This window comes from Eulemur rufifrons, chromosome 8 (genome assembly GCF_041146395.1).
Source record: "Eulemur rufifrons isolate Redbay chromosome 8, OSU_ERuf_1, whole genome shotgun sequence".
NCBI classification, from domain to species: Eukaryota; Metazoa; Chordata; class Mammalia; order Primates; family Lemuridae; genus Eulemur; species Eulemur rufifrons.
In genome coordinates, this window is record NC_090990.1 from 110,041,687 (window position 1) to 110,059,479 (window position 17,793).

A 17,793-nucleotide genomic window follows, 5' to 3' on the forward strand; every position below is an offset into this window, starting at 1 on the left:
CAGTGCTGGGAACCGATCACACATCCCCTTGCTTTTGTTTCTCTAGGAGCAAACCCTCCTACACGTCGCCGACGCAGATTTCTCCCGCGCCCAGCATCGCTCGGGAGGCACACGCCGGGGCCCCGGGTTCACAGCCGGGTCCTCCCTCCCGACGCCCGCGGGCGGTACGCGCAGCTCCTGCCAACCCCATTCTAGGAGCCCGATTTCCCCCGAAGCCCAGCGGTTCCGAGCGGCCCCCTCCCAGAAGGCGCACAGTCGGGGCTGGTCCTGCAGCCACCCGGGAAAAGCCCGGAGAGGTGGCTTTTCCGAGAGGGCATAGTTAGAGGAAGGCTGAGCACGGACACGCCCGGCCTTGGCCAGGCCGCCCGGGGACAGCGGCAGGCAGCCGAGCTCCGGTCCCTGGAGCGCCCGAACTTTGCCAGCGGAGATGCAGCTCGTGCTGGGGCAACACGCGCGGCGCCGGCTCCTCCCGGCCCACCGCGGGCCCTTCCCATCCCTCTCTAGACTCTCCGCCCGCAGCGACCCGGCCGCCGGCATTTTCCCGTGGAGTGGTCGGCAGTCTGCCGGGCGCATTGTCTTATCCACGTCGCCGCGTCCCTAGGTCCCCTATGTGTGTGGCTGTCTGGGTGACAGATGGTGCTCTGGAAGCTTGCGAGGGCATAGGAGTCAATTTTCTTTTGAAAGGAGCCTGCACGTTTTAGTCATTTCTTTATTATTTCGGAGAAGCGCAAGCGGGACGAGGAACCTCCCCGCTCTCCGCCTGCGCTCTGGGATGGGGGGTTCCTGTCTGCCCGCACCCCAGCGCGGGGCGCCCCCGCGCAGCCCCAGACCAGCGCCAGGCCCTCAGGCGCCGCGGTTTGTCCGTTGCCTCGCCCGAGGCCCTCGGGGCAGAAAGTGCACGGTGCTAGTCCCCGCCTCCGTTAAAACCCAGATGTATCCATCGTTCGGAATCATTCGTTTGTCTGGGACGGGGATGAAGTGAGAGAGGCGGAATAGCGCAGGTGGTATTTGGCCGGAGGAGACAGAAACCCAGTCACGGATCCGCAGGCCTGCGGTCCTCCGGCAGGCCCCGGGCCACAGGCCAGTCTTGGCCTCCTGCAGGCCGAGGTGTCGGGTCCGGAATGCGGCCAGGCCCAAGCCGAGACCTGGCCGGCTCGCGCGCGGTGGGGAGGCGCGCGGCTCACGTCCTCCCTCCCGGCGCGCCGGCCTGCGGTGGGGAGAAGGCCCGGGACGCGCGTCCGCCGGGAGGGCCGACGTGGTAGGCCCTCGCCCGCCACCCTTCACAGCAAAGGAAGACCCTGATTCCTTTTATTGATTGCTTTTCTGACTCCCTCCTCAGCCTCCAAAATGATGCTGAGTCCGGACCAAGCTGCAGACTCGGATCACCCCAGCTCGGCGCACTCAGACCCGGAGTCTCTGGGCGGCACGGACGCCAAGGTGCTGGGCAGCGTGTCGGACCTGGAGCCGGTGGAGGAGGCCGAGGGCGACGGCAAGGGCGGCAGCCGGGCCGCGCTCTACCCGCACCCGCAGCAGCTGAGCCGCGAGGAGAAGCGCCGCCGCCGGCGCGCCACGGCCAAGTACCGCTCAGCCCACGCCACCCGCGAGCGCATCCGCGTGGAGGCCTTCAACCTGGCCTTCGCCGAGCTCCGCAAACTGCTGCCCACGCTGCCCCCGGACAAGAAGCTCTCCAAGATCGAGATCCTGCGCCTGGCCATCTGCTACATCTCCTATCTCAACCACGTCCTGGACGTGTAGGGCGGGGGCCGGCGCGGGAGGCCGCCTGTACGGGCGTCCGCGAAACGCTGCCGACCCGGGCGGCCGCCGCGGGGATGGCACAGGCGGCAGTGGCCCAGCGGGACGGCAGCCGCGAGAGACTTGGGTGGGGGAAGAAGCTCGCAACCTGTTCTCTCTGGTCAGCCGGGCAACGAGGGAAGGTCTCCGAAGCTGGGAGGTGGGGCTGTCTGGCGAGCCCCGGGGCTCACGGGGGGCATTTTCCGGGCCAGGAGAACCTCCTGGAGGCACCGGAGAGGAGCGGCCTCCGGGCCTCCCCTCGATGTGTTAGGATCCCTTTAAGGGTTGTTGCTTTAACCCACTGGAGACTTTGAGTTCTCCTACTTTTATCTCCCACAAATCTTCACGGTTTGAAAGAATGAGAGCAGAAGCTCAGAGTATATAGGCTCATAACTTTATCTGGAATTTTTCTAATTGACCAATCACCAAGCACTGGGGAGGAGGGGAGAGGAAGGAATCTCTTCCATATGGAGATTTTAGGCACAGAAAGGTGGAACAGGAAACTTTCCACTCTGTTGTGAAAAGAAAGATTATATTAGAATCCAAATAAATCCTGAATCTTTGGTAAGGTTAAAGAGAGAACAAATAGACACACTGTGGGAGGATTTGAGCTTGGTGAGATTTTATCCCCAAGATATGACACTAAGGTAGACAAGAAAATCCATATTTAAATGGAAAATTTAGTATCTGATTACTTTTTCAGGCAAAGTGCCCCTTTATATATCCAAAAACATCTATTTGTGACCTTAAACATGTGGACCCATAGGTGCAGTTAGAAAAAGACACAACCTATTTTTATTTATGTTAGAAGGAGTAGAGTATTTTTTTCAAGACATTTATTTTTCAGAGTGGTGATAATTTTACTTTGGATACCCTGTGCCAATTTATTTATAGTCAAGTGTTTACACTTTTTCCTGTGGAATAACGTCTAACTTTTTACGTGTTTGTTGAGATTATACTGTGGTCTTCTTTTTGCTCTAATTATATTGCACTCGTATAACAAATCTCCCACATTCTCCCTGTTTCTAAACATATTTTATATATTAAGATGTTCTTTCTTGAAAGGTTTTTTGTTGTTGTTGTTGTGAGATCAGCAACACTAGCACTTCACTATTATAGTTTTTTAAAAAAGTAAGTGTGTTATTCTTACCTGTAGTTATGTCTGAAAAGTACTTTACAAACTGTTTATAAGGAGAGTAGCTTCTTTGTGTGTGTGTGTGTGATGTTTGTGCGTGGGATGATTTTAGGAAATTAAGTTATTTTCCTAAAAAAAAAAAAAAAAGAATTCAGAACTACTTTCCTCTGTGACACCAAAAAGAAAAGTCTATAACCTGAAAATGTTTCATGTTCTCAGCTGTGAAACTCTTAACACAAGGAGTGTATTTTAGAGACAAGGGAAAAAAACCACATCTGCTATCCAAAGATTTTAGTCTTTTTCAGGGTTTTTTTGTGTCTCTGTTGCTTTATATGATGCAATATTTTGTAGTGAAAATAGATATAATCTGGTTTCTATCTGACGAGTTTTTCATATCTCATGAATGGTGCGCTGTTTTGCATATAAATAAAGGTATCAAATAAAGTCCTCTCCTTTATTTTAAGAATACTGTCTAAAAATAATGAACATGCTGGCTGAGCATGAAATATCTTAGTGGACTCAATTCCTTAGAAAGGAACTGGTAAACAAAACTAACGTTAACATAAGCATATTTATGTATTGAGATATTTGATGTCCTTTCTAAACTTGGACATGGATGAGTCTATAAATAGATGCCCCACATATGATAGTGACATGCTACTCTCCATGAGGAAAAGAAGTATAGTGTTTACATAAAATATTACTTGGATTGTAGATTCTTTTGCTCTAAAAGGGAACTTAGTAACTCTATAAAGCAACCTCTTCAAATTAGAGTTGGGAAACTGAGGCCCAAGGAGTGACCTGCACTAAGTCACATCACTCCTTAATGGCAGTGAGAAGAAGGCCCTGATATGAGGATGCTCAGTCTTCACAGCACTTGTTAAGAACAAGGTGTATACTGTAATGTAAACTCAGATGTCTAATCAGTACGTAGGTTCAAGACATGCCACCTGCAAACAAGAGAAAAATATTAAGTCCTGGACCAACCTTGAGATAGAAAGAATGTCACCTACAAAAGCCTATAGCTAGTATAAAAATGTGAAATATATTGTCTATAAGTAGAAGATGTAAATAACTTAAAAACTATATGCACACACATATATATAGAGAATATTATGAACTCTGAGTCTATATCACACCAAGTCTCTAGTTTCAGAGTAAATGCAGTTATGTAGATGCTTGGTATTATGAATATAAAATGTCTGTGGGATTGCAAGTGTTTTTCACTTTTCACCCAGGTTTCACAGATACCCAATAAGTAGAACTTCATTCTCTTCTTTATATGGAGGTGCATAGTAGGAAAATACTTTCTAGGACGTGAAAAAGAACAGCACCTTCCTTTGCCTTGTATCTGAACAATGTCCTGGCCACTACAGCAATGGCTGGATAACTGTCTGACCTGCAAAGACACATGAGTGTCTGTAGGTGTTCTCACCTCGCAGTGGGGAGAAATGATTACTCCTAGTCCTCATAGCACCTGTGTATTATATGACAGAAAAATGGGCCTTGCTCCTATGCCAAGGACATGAAGTCAACTTGTAACCTCTGGAAACCTTCCAAGGGCCTCCCTTTCCTCGTTTAGGAGCCCAACTTCCAACTGACCATTCCAGTCTTCCCATTCACATCTAGCAGGGACCTATTAATTCACCTCCCTAGATGAAAGGCCCTTGCTTTTAGATTTAAAGAAAGAGCAGCATCCCTTCCCGCCTACACAGCCCATGTGATCCCAGGAGAGAATCTTCACGATGTCATTTCAAATCCAAAGCTGCTGAGCACCCTCCAAAGAGAAACGAAGTACTGCACTGTGGCACGCTGCTAGACCAGAGGGTGACGGACTCATCCCCTGAGTGGAGGCAGTGATTGTTCAGCCATGCCTGAGGGAGTAATGGTGACGGTCTAATGCTGATGATGGTGGTCATTCATTCTTACATCCAACAGTTATTTATTAAGGACCTACTGTGTGCCAGGCATCGTTCTAGATGTTAAAAATAGAGCAACACATGAGACAAAGTCTACTGGAGAAGAGCAGAACACTGACAACAAGTAAACATATTTAATTTTAGATAATGCTGAATGCTATGAAGAAAAATAAGGCAGGGTAAAGAAATAGAGAATCGTAGCTGGAGATGCTGGTGCTGGGCAGTATCTTAGAGACGGTTGTAGGGGGATGTTCCCCCTGCGCGGATACTTAGACCTGCCTGTTAATAGCTTCCACAACTGCTACCACTTGCACTGCCCTTCCTTTTCAACTCCTGTTATGTTCTGAGCGCTCATGCCACCAAAACAGCCCATGCAGATCACTCACCTTTCCCCTGCCAGCCCCAGCCTCATCCTTCGCCCCCAGCTCGGTGTTTCCTGAGACGGACCCCGAACCATGCTTCTTCCTGCTGCTCCTTCACCTTCTTCTCTCTTCTGTCCCCAGCTGCTCAACAGCTCACCAGGGCATTGCTGCTCCTCAGAAAGCCTAGCCCCAGCTGCTCAGCCGACAAGGCCACCTTTGCTGACTATTTCCCTGCCCAGATAGCCTTCTCCTCACCTCTGCCGCTGCCTGGAGACTTCCAGAGAGCAAGGGGCAAAAGTCCTGGGCAAAAACTCTTCCCTTCTAGAGGGAGGACAAGGGGAGGGGCAGTGGCAGGGCATGGGTGGTAGGATGGAGTGGAAAAGGAAGGGCAGTCAAGGAGAGAGGAAGTAGGTATGGAGAGGACCGGGGCTGGAAGAGGGTGGGGGACCCCAGAGGGAATACCTGCTTCCCATAAGGACCCTGTTTTGGTGTCTTCCTCCAGTGGCCCTGCCCCATGAACACATGTCACCAGACTGCTGTGATGAGGTAAGTAGACAGAGCCAACCTCTGTGATGCCGTGATTTATCCAGTTCCCCTCACTGCTGTCCATCTCTGGATACTAGTGTTCTTCCCACTGAGGTTTGGGGTGGAAGGGGTGAAGGGGGAAGGGAGAGCCAACACAAGAGCAGTACAACTGATACCCTTTTCCAGGCTTCGATGGGCTATCTTATTTACCATCAGTATAGCTAACATGTGTTGAGCGGGATCCTATATGCTCACTGAGGGAAGTGCTTTGCATGCATTATCTCATGTAATTCTCAAAATGATTCTACGAGGTAAGTACTTTTATGTCTCCATTTAACAGAGGAAGAAATTGAGGCTTAAAGAAATTAACTTGCCTGGGGTCATGAAGCCATATTGTCAGTTTATCAAAGCGCCTGTCCCTACCCATCCCAATCTACACTTGTCCTTTGATGAGAGGTGGCCGTGCCATGCACAAACCCTACCCTTGGCCCCCACACTGCATCTCTCCATCCTGTGCTTAGGGGAAGCTTCAGCTCCTGCAATGCCAGCGGAGGGCAGGGTCTGCAGTGCACACGGCTGCCCAACCAAGCAGACGAGTGGAGGCCAAAACTGAGTGTATGTTCCGTATGCCAACTCAGGCGTGTGCCCTGGCTTGGGGTAAACTGTCTAGAGGAAGGGGAGCCTTTTTCTACTTTGCAAGAAGACACTATACACTAGTGGCAGCCCTAGGCCAGCCCTTCCTGATGGGAGATGGGAACCAATCTGATGCTGTCCACATTATTCACCACCACATGGGTGGGGTGGGCTTCTCAGGCTCCCCACCCACACTCCTGGGTACATGCCAGCCATTCTCACCCTTCCCCTAGAACCATCTTTTAAAATTAGCATGCTGTTCTCCTGCCTGAAAACTCCTCATTACTTATCTAAAAAAATAAAATTCAAGTTCCTGATCCTGGCATAGAAATCTTTCACAATCTTGTTCCAGACTGTCTCTAGCACCACCTTCAGCCACTCTACTCTCCCCAAGATTAAATGTTCCTGCCAAATCTGGTTCTCTTCACTTCCCCAGAGATGCCAGGTCCTTTATAACTTGGGCCTTTCTCCTTCCTTTCTTCCTGTGCTTATATGACTCTCTTCTAACCTTATTTTATTCCATTGTGACCCACCTCAAATGTAACCAAGCATACCTTTGCAAAGCTTTCCCCAATTTCTTTGGGCAGCATTAGCTGTTCTGTTCTCTGAGTCTCAGTGTTATACCAGAATTTATCTGTTTCTCCCATCCCTGTGTTTGAGACCTGAGACTCTGGAGTTTAGATCCTGGCTCCAACGTATTCTAAATGTATGACATTGAACATGTTACTATATCTCCTAAGCCTCTGTTTTCATCTATAGGATGGGGCAATATATGTATTCATCTCAAATTCATGTTATGAAGTTTCCATGGGATAATGTATAGTGCCATCAGAATAGGAAAACATAGTAAGTGCTCAATAAATGTGAACTCCTATTATTACCTTTATATTTGTAGTATGCTTAGAAAGTTGTATAGAAGAAAGTAAGACTAGTTTTAATTCATTAATGTATTAATGATTTGTGGTTTCTACCAACTGTATCCATCTGCATATGACACATTACTAACTCTACAAAAAGGCAGACAAAAATAAGCCCTGTGCTATAAGACAGAAAACATTATAGGGAAGTTAATAGTGAACCATGGAATAAACCACAAATGTGCGTATTTAAAGTGATGTACATGTCTGAAAGCCCCATTCCACTTCATGTCGGAGCCTGGCCTATGCCTTTTCTCTTTTCATCTTGGTTTTCCCCACAACACTGAATGCTGCAGTGGGTGCTGCAGCAGAGAGGTCAGGAGCACGGACTCTGACGATGCATGCCAGTGTTCAAATCCCAGCTCTCTTACTAACTGGCTATATAGCCTTGAACAAAGGACTTATTTTTGTGCCTCAGTTTTTTCACCTCTAAAATGGGGGAGATATAGTACCTAGCCAGTAGCATTGTTAGAAAGCTTAATTGGTTAATTCAAGTAAAGCACTTAGAACATGTCTGGTGCATGTTAAATTCAATAGCACTCACTGTATTAATGTTTATGGTGGGTGACCTTTTTAAAAATGGAATTTAACAGCTAAGTTATGCTTGAGGTAATGGAGAGAGAGAGACTGTTGGAATTTCCTGTTCAATTTCACTATTTCCAGGTCAGGAGGGAAGATAAGGAAAAGGGGAGATTTCAGGAGCTTCTTGGATCATGAGAAAGGTGGTATGATTGGTGGGGGTGTGTGTGTGGGTGCGTAGGTGTCTTCTGTGGGGTCTCCTGGGGTCAGGATGGAATAACTAGAAGGAAAAGGCCACTGGGGTCAGTCTGCTAGAGAGGGACACAGGGTCACACTGACCGAAGAGATGGAGAGGAAAGAAATTCCCTCCAGAGATGACTCTGTGGAGCAGTACCCGGGCATTGGTAAGAAGTAAGGAAGTCTAGAGAATGTTCCCCGAGCTGGCAGGAGGGAGTTTTGCTGGAGGGTGGAGCTCTGTGACACAAACTGGTGTGAGCACAGGTGTGAGCCGACTGGGGCCTGGGGAGTAAAAGTCAATCAGCATGAATTTCCTGAGCAACTACATTTTTAAAAACACTCTGATGGAAAAATTTTAAAACATCTACAAAAGACAAGAAAATAGTAAAATGGATTTGAATATACCCAGCACCCACCGTCAATAAGTGCATTTTCATATATACTGTTACCCTCTCTCCCACTAAGCCTTAGGACTTTTTGAAGCAAATCTCAAACATCACATCATTTTATCTACAAAAACATCAGCAAGCATCTCTTAAAAGATAAAGACTCTTTTTTTTTTCTTTTAACACTACAAATATACCATAATCACAGCGAAACAAACAAACAGCATTTCCTGAAAATTGTCTGTGAGCACTTATATTTTGAGGGGAATGTCACAGCTGGTCTGACCCACCTTTCCTGATGACTCTTTTCCTTCAGCAGTTGGATCCTCTTTCTGGTCATCCTTCCTCTATTTTAAAAACTCACCCCCTGTCTCCTTGTCCTCCCTAACCTTGGCACCTTGTACACACATGTTGGACATGAGTGTCCCCCTCACCACCCACCCCCTCCCCGCCATGGGTGGGCATAACAGAAGACCGTTCCGTATTCGAAAGCTGCCCTGCAGGGTATGTGTGGGTGGCTGGCAGTTGGTGGCTGGCTAAAACTACAGCCAAGGGTAAAGGAGAAGGTAGTAGGGACCACTGGAACATGCTAGAGTGGACACGCTACCAGAGCCCAAATATGCAGATTTTAAAGATGAACGAAAAACTTAGGTGTGGTCTCTTAGTCATTGGTCAGGCACTGGAGTCAGGAGGTGACCTGGAGTAGGAGGCTCTCTGGGGTCTTGGGAGTGAGGACCTGCCAGCCCTCCCTGACAGCAGCAGCCTGGAGCCCTGAGGGTCATTAATAACCATAACAAGTGCCCCTTGTATGAGCTTTTCAGTTCTGGAAGCTACATGACATATGCTATCTATGTGAGTCCCTCACACCCCTGGAACAGAGGGTGACACTGATATTCTGCGTGGTTAAGTGACACGCTCACAGTCTCACACATCCTTCAGGGGTGGAGCCACCTAGAACCCTTTTCATACCAATCCTGTGCTTGGTCTGCACATAGACACGATGCCCTCTACCCTGGGTTGCAGCCTGGGGGCTGATAATATCTGCAAAGACAACTGCTCAAGCATCGCACTTAGCCTGTGCCAGGCACTTTCTATTATTAAATCATGTAATCCTCTAAAAATTCAGTGAGGTAGAAGGTATTATTATTCCTAAGTTACAGATGAGGACACAGAGAAGTTAGGTAACATACCTGAGGTCACATTGCTAGTAAGGATTTAGATGGGAAAATAAACCTGAAGGGCAATACAATTCAAAAGCTTATGCTTTGATAATAGGAAGAAGGTATAAATTTCCTTTTTTTTTTTTTTTTACGAAATTAAAAAAAAAAAAAAAAAACTACAGCAATTAAAAGTTTGAACACATTTTCTGTTAAGCAGCCCGGGCCCTGGACTAGACATTGGCCTGGTTCTTTGGACTTGTCCTCTCCATGCCACAAGGAGAGACTTTAACACCACAAAGAAGTGGAGCAGGTGAAGAAGACATTGTGGGGCTGTGGCTCTGAGTGTGACTTTAGGTTTCTTGCTGACAACATCACGCCTTCAAGCCTCAGGAGGATCCAAAATGAGTCACTCTCAAAAGATGATCCTGACAACACTTAGACTTGGGGAAATATTCAGAAAGTCTTCGTGGTTTGTGCCCTTGTGCAATTCTAAATAAATAGAAAAAGAAATGAGTGCTGTCCTTAGCAGAGAGGCTACATGTGGGCACTAGGAGCCTTACACAAAGAAAATGATCCCATCCAGGGAGGCACAGCTATTGTCTGGTGGGTGTGCCAGATGCCACGTGGGCCAACAGCCCTCAGACACACACCTGCACATCTCCTATCACCTTGCTCTTTCTCCCTAGCTCCATTTCTCATCTTTGCTACCAGTATAGCCTAATAATGCCAGGCACTTGTATTGTGATGTGGTGTGAGTGGAAGGAAATCCTGCTTACTGCAACAATAGCTAATTATTATTATTATTATTATTTTAAAGTTAAAACCTGAAAATTAAAGTTTTGGGTGACGTTTACTAGTTGGAACTGAAGTTATTTGATGGCCTGGGTTTGCGGGCAGAAGGCAAGCTGTGGCTGGCGTGCAGCGTGCGCTTGAAGACTGTGTTCCTCTCCCCCGTCGTATTTGCATGTGGGCCCGGATTTGTCTTTGGCTTCTCGTACGGTTTGGGATGAGACCCTCGCGTCCCAGGGGAGGGGGGCAGGTGTTGCTCCAGTCGAGCGAATGGAACCAAATTACAGGCCCGTCTGTCACCTCCTCTGGGAGAAGGTTGGGGGGGGGGGCTGGGAGCGGACAGGGGAGGGGGGAGGGGGAACAGGGGAGGGAAAGGGAGGGGAGCGGCCAGTCGCAGCGGAGAGCAGGAGGCCCAGCGTGTCCCCGTCGCGCCTCCTCTACCTGGCGCAGTCGTGGGACACCCAGCCACCAGGGCTGCGCCCCCGGCGCGTGCGGGGATGAGAGGCGGCGGGGGCCAGCCGCCCTCGCCTGGGCGCGTCCACGCTGCGACAGCGCGTCATACTGGAATTGGTTTTCACTAAATTGACTGGTACGTTTTCTGACTGCCCTGACTTAGGGGCCGTGTCTCTATTCTGCTGAAAACAGGAACATCCAACAGATCCATTTACCTTAGTCTTTTAGTTGAGAATAACTTGCTCACTCACACACGCACACACAAACTTTAATTAATTTGCACGTGTAGGCACAGCGCGCACCGCCGTGACTTTAGCCCTGGAGGGACGAAGCGGCTGCACCTCTGAATTGTCCTTCAGCGAGAGGGTTAGCGCTGATACTGCAGTGGCGATGCCATGCAGCTTCGTTAACGTTTGGAAGTTGCTCTGAAGCTGCCAGATATAACGACGAACATTTTGCTGTCTGGGGCTGTCCCCAGAGATCATCCTTCTACTGAAGTCCCCAGTGGGGCACAACAATGTTATTCTAAGCTACCTGAGAAAAATATAAACAGATAATGTGGGCCCTTTGTAGCAAACAGCGGACAAGAATAATAAATCTCCATCATTTTGCCTTCTCTTGTAAATGGAGTGGTACAAAGAATACAGGAGAGAATGAGGAGAAAATCACATCTTAAACCAGATGGAGAGTGGTTCTAATAAGAAACGAGTTCTTGTCAAATTCTCCAGGCTTGTATGGAGAAAACAGTGTTTCACGTGCCTCATTCTTTCTCCCTGCCTCTGGGGTGGGAAAGGTTAAAGAAATTGTCAGTTCCTACCAGCTTTTACAATGAGCAAAGAACTGAGGCGTAGAGCGATGGTGGACTGCGGACCCGAGAAGAGACAAATTTCTTCCTTTTTTCTTTGACGGTAAAATGATTGACAGAGATAATTCCCTATACGATAGGGGAAAAGAATTGTTAGCAGATACTGGACCATGTTTAGATTGTGGCTGATAAGACTGTCCATCCCACATGAAGTGAGGACCGAAAAGTGAAACATTAATTCCATTAACCTGCTGCTGTTGCTGTTAGGTGCCCAAATACCCAGATGTTTCCCAAACATCTGGGTATTTGACAGCATGCTTTTACTGTACATCCAGATGTTTGGCATTGTGCAGACAAAGATCAAATCTAGCCCCAGAAAAGAAAAATCACTAACTGGGAAGAGGGAAGCCAAGAGCTGGTTAAGAGAACAGCAAGAAGGGGAATTGAGCGGTGACGGGGGAAGAAAAGGAGAAATTAAAGGGGAAAAAATATGTAAAGAGAGGTAAAAAATAAAGGGAAGTAAATTTACAAAAAAGGAACAACTCTTAATTTCTTCGTAGTCCATGCTTTGGCCTCATTCTTATCTGGCTCCATGAAAGCGTTTCTGCTTGTCCAGGCCTGGGTGACTGACAGGGAAGAGAAACCCACCAGCAGACCCAGAGAAACAACCTTGGCCCTGGCATTAGGCTGGCCCAGGGAGGGCAGCTGTGTGTCTGTGAAGAGGGGAGGCCACAGTGGAGAAGGGATTAGTATATTGGAGGGATATATTTTCATCACACACAGGAGTGAAAAGTCAAAATTCCAGGCAAGGATATCCACATTAAGCAAAGCACTGAAATGTCTTGATTAGTCAACTTTGTTTCCAGTTATCAGTCAGGATGTTGAGCTTGGTAAGGACAGAGCCAACGATGGTGTAACAGAAGGAAAAGGTAATTGAGTGGGGGAAGGTTGTGCAGTTTGGTGACAGATTTAGAGGAGGGGACATGATGTGATTGAGGTGATGGTGGGCGTAAGTGTTAGGCTTTCAGAACAGCTCACAAAGGCTCCTGTAATTCCCAAGCTGTCTGTTATCTATGAAATGCAAATCAGGAGGGGAGTGACATCATGTCGGATTATGGCCACAGGGAGTAATTATTTAGACATTAAAGGCTATTGGAGGGAGTGGTTGACAATATTAATGATGTCCAGATGGACAAAGTGTGATGCTAAATTTATTTTCTAGTACAAAGAACAAGGGAATTTTTATCAGGTATACTCTTCTATTGGAGATTCTATCTCTTGGAGGTTTGCCCCTCAAAGAAATGGTGACATTAAGAGATGGGCTCTGGAATCAAATCACAGTGGGATTTGCAAAAGGAGCCACATTCTGCAGCTCTTCCGAGAGAAAAGGCACAATCAATATGTGAAACATTCACACAATAGGTATAATGATAAAAAAGGGAAATTATCTCAGGATAGTGTATGTAACAAGCTGGTGATTGGAAACCGTTCTCTCCCAGCAGTCTCCACCCCATTCTGCCTTTCTTACCCCCAACACAACCGCACACAGCAACTTGTTGCTTTCCGTGGCATTCTCTGCTCCGCATCCCCTGCAGTACAAACACTAATACAGACACCTTGGCCCTTACTGCTGGTGTCAGCTGCAGAGCTACAGGCAAGAGTATTCTCAGCCACTGATAAACATGGTCTACAAGAGGAGAAATGTAGCCTGGGCAAGTCCACAGTGTGAACAAAAAAAGGAGGAAGTCATATCCCAGGATCCAAATTCAGAAAGATTCACAGACCATGGCAGGTAAAGGAAAACTAGTTTCAAGATGATCCAGAGACCAAATATGCTGATGTGGACTGTAGGCCTGACAGTGCTGCTGGGAACTCTGCTCTCTTCCTAGATTTGAGTGGGAGTTCACGGGGGCTCCAAACAGGCTGCCCATCTTTCTGACTCATGTGAGAATGAATTATGCAGCCAGAAGAAACCAAAAAGTGTCCCTGATAAATAGGAGTCCCTGCATGAAATGAAAGGGATCAAGGGGACAGGTAATGTTTTAGCTTCTTACATTTGGAAGTCATTAAACTGGCAAGGAAAGGAGGATTGAGAAAGTGAGTAGGTAACCCCAAAGATGGTTTCAAAGATTCCCTTCGCCCACTCCCACCCTCCTGAGACTTACAATACCAAAATACAAGGCTCCTGGCAAGAGTCAATTTATACAGACCCTTATTTACAAGGCTGGGGGCCTTCTGAATGCTCCCATAATCCCTTGCACCAGCCTTGATCATAATGCTAATATCACTGCATTATACTGGCCTATTTATTTTTCTGACTCCTCTCCTAGGTTATGAGCTCCTCCAAGGCAGGCAGTCTGACCCATTGGCCATCGAATCATCAGCACCTGTGATGTGCCTGGTATATAACATGCCCTCAATTAATATTTTAATATGAACTAGAAGAACATCATAGCAAGCTTTGTAAATTGTTCAAAAGGGGTTGAACATGGAAACCTTGCAGTGAGGGAGACAAATATAATGAAATCATTAAATCCATTATTATGAAAGATAATAACTATGACATATAAAAGACAACAATGGTGGAGAAGGTGCCCAGTAATGATTAATAAAAAATAGCTGGGAAGAGGATCGGCAATGAGATGTGTCTCATCTATATGTCAATTCAATTCAGTTATTTGAATTCAATTCAACAGATATTTACCAAGTACTTATAGGCCATTGTGTATCATGGACAGTATGAGTAAGTATAAGAGGGCTATACAATTTTAAGACAAGGAGATAAATATTGTATTGACGGTACTTAGAACTTTGGCGCTTGGGGACACATGAATGGAAAGTGTCAATAGTTCAAGTTGAAGGCAGTACAGTATCATGGTTTAGATTAAGGGTTGGCAGTACTCACAATGTGAACACTACAAGAAATTCAAATTTCAGTGTATGTAAATGAAGTTTTATTGGAACATAGCCATACACACCTATTTATGTGTTGTTTCTAAGTGCCCTTGAGCTACAATGGCAGAGTTGAGTAGTTCCAACAGAGACTTTATGGTCCACAAAACCTAAAATTGTTACTATCTGGTCCCTATAAATGTTTGCCAGCCCTGGTTTAGAGCAAGAGCCCTAGAATCAGACTGCCTGTTTTCAAATCCCAGTGCCGCCACTACTTGCTGGTCATGAGACTTTGAATAAATTACTTAATTTTCCTGTTCTCTGGTTTCATCATCTGTAAACTGGATATAATAATAGTACCTTCTTCAAAGGACCTTTGAAAGAAAGTATTTAAAATGGTGCTTAGACTATATCTACAATACATAAAGAGTTCTCAAACAATAAGATAACACACAACCCAATTTAAAAATGAGCAAAAGATTTAAATGGCCACTTCACCAAAGAAGAGATATGAATGGCAAATAGCACATACAATGATGTTCAATATACTAGTTATTAAAATTAAATCCATGATGAGATATCACCATGCAACTATTTGAATAACTAAAAAAAAAAAAAACCCAGAAAACTTATAATACCAAGTGCTGACAAGGATGTTGAACATCTGGAACTCTCATATACTATTGGTAGGAATGTAAAATGGTACAGCCATTTTGAAAATCAATATGGCAGGGTTCTTCCTACCTTCTTTGAAGTATCTTTACTTATTTCTGTGCTCCACCCAGGTGCTGTGATCACTCACCGGGATTTCTTAGGTCTTTCAAAAGTATTTTTGTGCATGAATAGTTGTTTGGTCAATGTTTTTCTGAGGGAATGAGTACTAGAAAGTGTTGTTCTGCCATCTTGCTGACTTCACTCTTAAGTAAATCTGATGTTGGAATTAAGAAAGATAATTCAGAAAATAGATAACTATTAAAATAACTTGAGTAGTTTCCTCAAGAGATTATATTAATAAAAGTGTTATATTCATTAAAAGAACAAGAAAAGGTAAGAAAAAAGAAAATCAGAGATCAACATAACTTTTTGGAGTAAAACAATGTAATTCATAAAGAAAAATATTAGCAGCGTTAAATAATAAAGACAGGGAAATCTTTCATAATACTGAACAAAAATATGGAAACTATAAGAGAAAAGATAAATAATATGAAGACTCCTGTCAGGAGATCAAAAATAGTAATTCTAGAAAGAGAAAATGAAATAACTGGAGGGTAAAAAATTACAAAGAAGTAATACAATAAAATTTTCCATAGATAAAAGGAATTGTTTCAATTATTTAAATTGAAAGGGCCTTGTTATATAGCCTGCTTCCATTTTCTCATCTGTAAGTGGGGGAAATAATCTTATTTACCTCACAGGTTTGTTGTGTATCATAATATATATAAGGCACTTAGACCAATTCCTGATATATAATGATGCATATAAGAACTCAGTAAATTTTATTTCATTGTTATTATACTAAGTATTGAGCAGGATGAATGCAGAAACACCTACAGGCATGTACATTATTAAGACAATTTTTTTTTGCATTTGCAAACAGACTGTGGTTTTTTCAAACATTTTTTATTTCAACAGATTTAGGAGTACAAGTGGTTTTGGTTACATGGATGAATTGTATAGTGGTAATACCTGGGCTTTTAGTGTTTCCATCATCTGAAAAGTGTACAGTATACCTGATAGGTAACTTTTCTTCTTTCACCCTCCTCCCACCTTTTCCCCTTCTGAGTCTCCAGTGTCCATTGTATGCCTCCATGTACGCATAGATTAGTGAGAACATGCAGCATTTGTTTTTTTGGATCCTGAGTTACTTCACTTAGGATAATGGCCTCAAGTGGAAGTTTTAGATCTCCAAAGATAAAGAGAATATTCTAAGAGTTTTCAGGGGGAAAAAGATGTCCTATAAAAGAATATTATTTGCATTGGTATCAGCAACATATTATGCAAAAGAAAATAAAACATCGTCTTCAAATGCTTGAGGGAAAAATGATTTTGAAATTGGAATTTTATACCCAGCCAAGTTATCAATCAAGTGTGAAGACAAAATGAAACCTTTTTTAAGCATGCGAGACTGTAGGAAGTTTTCCTTTCACATGCCCTTTCTTAGGAAATTATTTTAATACATACTACAAGGAAAAACAAGGGCTTAAAACAACAACAATAAAACCAAGACAATATGAAATTCAAAAAAGAGTACATCTTATTTAGGAGAGCAAAGAAGCAAAGCCCCAGAATGACAATGGTACAGCTAACTTAGAAAGAAAATAGTCCAGTTTGGAGCAGGATAGATGGATGATATCAGGATGGAGGTAACTGATTATAAAAGGGACTCTATTTACTTGAGATATGAGGAAAACTAAACTTGAGGGTATGCAAAAGCAATTAGAACCTTCTCTAGAAACATCAGGAAAAATACAAAGCTTCATAAAAATGTTAAAATTCCAATATGAAGCAGCCAGTCAAAATATGAACAAGAAGTTATTGGGCTTCAAGAAGGAAACTGGAACCTATTTTGAAAGATGAAATGTGTTAGAAAGGCATGGTCCAGATACAAAACACTAACATGTAACAAAATATTTAGCAATTATTGTAATATATTGCAAGAAAGGAGTGTTTAGCTTTGATGTTAGAAACATTTCCTTTGAGAGGCATGGATATTGGGACTTTGGGAACATAGTACACTACTCCACTTTGCTGTGAATAATATTTGCAAGGTCATAAAATGTAAATGTTGTTTATAGTTTGTTTTGCACTTCCCACTTTCTTCCTTTCCCCACTTTCTGTATTGTTTGGAAATATATCCAAGTCATCATACCATTACATCCATAAATAGTTTAGTATTTAGCTGTAAATGATAAATAGTCTTTCAAATAAACTCTGTATATTGATTGATATGCTTTTTATGTCTCTTTGGATCTTTCCTATATTTGCATTTATTTTTATTTACTTGTAGATACCAAATTGTTTTGTCTATTGAGTTTTTCACAGTCTGTATTTTTAAAATTAAACCCCCGTTGTGGAGATTTTTCATTTTCTGTAAATTGAGAAGTAGATCTAGAAACTTGACCAGATTCAGATTTGGATTTTTGGCAAGTCTGCCTCATAGGCAGTAGTATGTACTTCTATCAGGAGGCTCATAATGTCTAGCTGGGTCTCTTTTTCTTGTTATTAGCAGCCATTGATGATCATAGCCTAGGTTCATTAATTCATTAGCGA

The 17,793-nt window shown here is 44.5% G+C and overlaps 1 protein-coding gene across 1 annotated transcript; it reads left to right on the top strand.

The window, feature by feature from the left end:
• Positions 1-1,347: 1,347 nt before the first annotated feature.
• NHLH2 (nescient helix-loop-helix 2) lies at positions 1,348-1,755 on the top strand. Its single transcript, XM_069478926.1, has one exon. The coding sequence runs from the start codon at positions 1,348-1,350 to the stop codon at positions 1,753-1,755; it is 408 nt and encodes a 135-aa protein (XP_069335027.1).
• Positions 1,756-17,793: the final 16,038 nt, after the last annotated feature.